The sequence below is a fragment of the Dipteris shenzhenensis genome, chromosome 24 (assembly GCF_047967505.1).
Source record: "Dipteris shenzhenensis isolate YYH24624 ecotype China chromosome 24, Dip_SZ_1.0, whole genome shotgun sequence".
NCBI classification, from domain to species: Eukaryota; Viridiplantae; Streptophyta; class Polypodiopsida; order Gleicheniales; family Dipteridaceae; genus Dipteris; species Dipteris shenzhenensis.
Genome location: NC_141619.1, coordinates 26,352,301 through 26,356,008, shown reverse-complemented (window position 1 = coordinate 26,356,008; position 3,708 = coordinate 26,352,301). Strand labels below are relative to the sequence as shown.

Below are 3,708 nucleotides of genomic sequence, written 5' to 3'. Positions count from 1 at the left end.
CTAGAAACTTGTCATCGGCCATGGCATTCGGGTCTCCTCTAACTCTTCCTTGGTGAACAATTTGGCTAACCGACTCCTTCGGTACTCTATCACCCTGCTATCAAGGCCATTTAAGGCAATCCCTATGTCTATACGCCACATCTCATCGTGAAGCACCAGCTCGCCAACTATAGCACTCAGATCCCCTCGAAAAACACCTTGACCATGTGCCAAAACTCTGTAACAAGGTTCCTCTAAGCATCCATCACCCTATCTATCAATTCCCTTTGTTGATTCCTCTTAATGGATTGAAAAAAATCCTTAGAGGGACAGTCCCCCATTGCGAGCAAGATCAACCTGCTCTTGATGTGGGTCTACCTTGCCTCAATCATTTCCCATTCTTGCATAGTTGTCTCAACATCCCTAGTAGGGTCCCCACAATTGGGTTCTTGGGTGTTTCCTTTAGCACCACCTAGAGAGACTTTCTGATCGTGGTTGACCCTTCCGAGCTCCTTTTCCTCCCTGCTCTATAATGAAGATCTGCCTCTTTAGTCACCTTCATTACTCTATGGAGTGTTGCGTTCCACCTACAACATGGCTCTCTAATAGCCGAGCCTCTGTTCCTCTAGGAGTCTACGTAGAAATCTTTCAAATTAAGTAGCCTTTTCTTAAATTTAGGGTTATGCCCATCGACCTCCTCACTTTGCATGGAACACAAAATCTCCAAAGAATAGGTACGTGATCTGAGATGGATGTCGAGGCCATGTACTCTCTGCTCATGGGGGCTTTCATCCCATGATCCTTCCTCAGAGAAGTAGACATAATCACCTCTAGCTCATTTTCTTCACTCATCTCCTTCCTAGGTAGTGCACTAACATAGAGTAAAGTTTGTCTGGGTAGTTTCAAGGAGATCTCATCCCCCCTTCCATGCAAAAGACACACGTCTCCAATGCATAAGCTTAGCAAGCTCTAGATATGAGAAGACAACCCAGCACCTCCAACCCACCAATTGACGGTAGTCTGTTTTTCGAGTTTGAGCAACACTGAAGAAATGCTTTTGATGAGAGAAAAAGAAAAGAGGAGATGGCCCATGTTCTTAATATTTTGTACCTCGTAATCCACATTCTCAATGATGTGGAGACTTAACCTATGTGTGGGTGCATTCATAAAGGTAGAGATGAAGAAATGGTAAATTTGTAATACCTAGTGCATTGCATCAAGAGACCTATGGAGAGTATCCCAAAATCAAGGGAAATGTTTTCATATCACGATTCACATCTAAAGGTTTATTGGAAAAATGATAAATCATTATGTATACAATGTCCTTAATGGCCCAATAATCTTCCTAATACAAGAATATAATAATAATATCGCCTGGTGCCCGCCCATGGGAGAGAAGCAATGGGTGCCATTGGGTGGTGCTGGTTACACAAGAGGACAATATGTTAAACATGAAAGCGTTAATGACAAACACGTGGAGGAGGCCCCATGGTCTATGAAGGAGACCTTTTGGTTGGTAAGGGCCGTTTTAGTCAAGCTCTTCCAGGTGGGGGCCAAATGAGGGGATACCCCTTCTCCATTGTGTGTTGTTTTGGGGGGGGGGGGGGGGCACTATTATATTAAAAAGGCAATATGAAACCTGTGAACTTATTTATTAGTAACGGAATCTTTTTGCATGGAATTCAAGGACATTTCATGTTGTGGGCGAACTTACCTAGATTGGAATAAGATAATCCACCAGCACTAATAGTCCTCCTTGCAATTTTGCTTAGCTCCTTGGCTTTGCTCCTCACCTCCTCACCCTCCTCCCCTTGCATCAGCGTTTCCACCGCTGCTTTCACAGCCTCCCTCGTGAACGTGCCGTCGGGCTTCGTCTCCAACCTTAACCCAATTTTCCACTCTTTCGCAATACTCCTCATATTCGACTTCTGCTCTGCCAGCCTCGGACATCCCACTAGCGGTACCCCGCTCCATAGACTCTCCACCGTTGAATTCCATCCACAGTGAGTCAAGAACCCCCCCACCGACGGATGCGCCAACACCGCTGGCTGCGGTGCCCACGAGATTATGAGACCCCTTTCCTTCGTTCTCTCGAGAAAGCCTTCAGGTAGAATCTGCGACAAACCACCTGTTCTGGAATCGGAACGAATCACCCATAGGAACGCTTGTCCGCTTTGCTCCAGGCCGTGCGCTAGCTCCACGGTTTCCTCAAGAGACAAGAACGCAAGTGAGCCGAAGGCAACATATATGACGGACGAAATGGCCTGGGAGTCCAGCCAGGTCAAACAATCTTCTTGTACGGAAGCCGGCTTTGTTACTAGAGCGCCTGAATCATGCTTGGGGACGGGGTCGAAGCCTAACAATGGACCAACCGAGTAGGCTTCGATACCGTCTGCACGCAAGGCGTCGAATGCGTCGCGTTCTAGCTCGTAAAGCGAATGAATAAGGATAGTGTGCGCCTCCCGCACAGGAGCGAAAGTTGCAAGGAAGAACTCGATAAAGGGGCTTGAGAGGTCTTCGACGATACACTCGCGAGGCATTTCCGTGATTGGAAACGGTGGGAGTCCAAGTATGAAGTCGATCAAAGCCTCCCCTTCTCCACTCCAGTTGGCGATCGGGGCTGCAGAATCCACAACAAATGGGTGAGAAAAATGCCCAACATGAAGCTTGAATCTGCACAAGCCCAAAGCACGCAAGAGGTTTGTTTACCTTTGAGGGGAAGAAACCCCTTGGAAATGAGGTGAGGAATGTGGAGGAACATGAGGTAGCAGGCGGCGGTGCAAGTCCAGAAGTCGACTCGGGGGATTCCAAAGGAGTTGGCGACATCCTGAGCCCAAGGCACGAAAGTGTCGGAGATGATGCAAGAGATGGGCGGATGGTGATCGGGGGAGGCAAGATACTCGTGGAGGAAGTTTCGGAAGCTGGTGTGCATGGCGGGGAGGGCTTGGAAGAAGAGGGAGAGGTCATGGGATAGGTCGGAGGTGAGGCCATCAGGGAGGACTTGGATGCGGATGGAAGGGTGGAGGTGGTCGAGGAGGTGTTTGCGCTGAGCGTCTAGGTAGGATTGTTGGAAGTAGATGAAGGTGATGGAGAAGCCATGAGAGGATGCGAGAGCTGTGGCGAGGTTCATGAGACTATTGATGTGGCCTTGAGCAGGGCATGGCAAGCAAATGGCGTGCGGTCGACTGGTATTATCATAACAGGCAGAGGTCTCCGCCATTGTTGGCTTTGTGTATGGGAGCAGAGACAGTAGCTAGTCCACTGGAGGTGATCCGTGTGTGTGAGCAGGAATGGAGGTATCGCAACAACACTAGGAAGGCCTCAACACAAAGTAAAGGAAGACCGCATATGGGTGCAGAGACAGTAGTCCACTCGACATATGTATGTGAGCAGGAATATCGGTAGGAGAAGGAGAAGGAAGACCTAGTCCACTTGAGTTTTTGTGTGCGCATCATGGCGGCCAAATTCTATGTGCAAGGTGGTTTTTTTTAGGGTTACGAGATTAAGGGGGATTAGGGTTTAATAAGGTAGGGTTTAAGGGTGAAAACTTTAAAGGTAGGGTTTAAGGGCAGTCGTGGTCATTGTTGTCTGTGGCTGCTGCTGTGTTTTTGTTGCAATCATTGGTGTTTCGGTTGCATTTCTTCTCGGCATTGTTCTCGCGGGAATTTTAGCTTGTTTCAGCGATGAATCGAGCGTAATCCTGCTCGAAATCGAGCGAAATCCAGCGAG

General features: G+C 48.3%; 1 protein-coding gene across 1 annotated transcript; it reads right to left on the bottom strand.

Annotated features, from left to right (window-relative positions):
- Positions 1-1,661: 1,661 nt before the first annotated feature.
- Positions 1,662-3,282, bottom strand: LOC147886427 (7-deoxyloganetin glucosyltransferase-like). The gene is made up of 2 exons (XM_087395248.1): positions 2,689-3,282; positions 1,662-2,599 (listed from the first exon to the last, which is right to left on the bottom strand). The coding sequence occupies exons 1-2, from the start codon at positions 3,197-3,199 to the stop codon at positions 1,662-1,664; spliced, it is 1,449 nt and encodes a 482-aa protein (XP_087251374.1). The 5' UTR covers positions 3,200-3,282.
- Positions 3,283-3,708: the final 426 nt, after the last annotated feature.

Excerpts from the sequence above, each read along its gene's own strand:
- LOC147886427 (XM_087395248.1), bottom strand. The coding sequence starts at position 3,199 with ATGGCGGAGACCTCTGCCTGTTATGATAATACCAGTCGACCGCACGCC. Across the intron at positions 2,600-2,688 it reads GGGGTTTCTTCCCCTCAAAG|CCCCGATCGCCAACTGGAGT; the intron begins GTAAACAAACCT and ends TGGATTCTGCAG.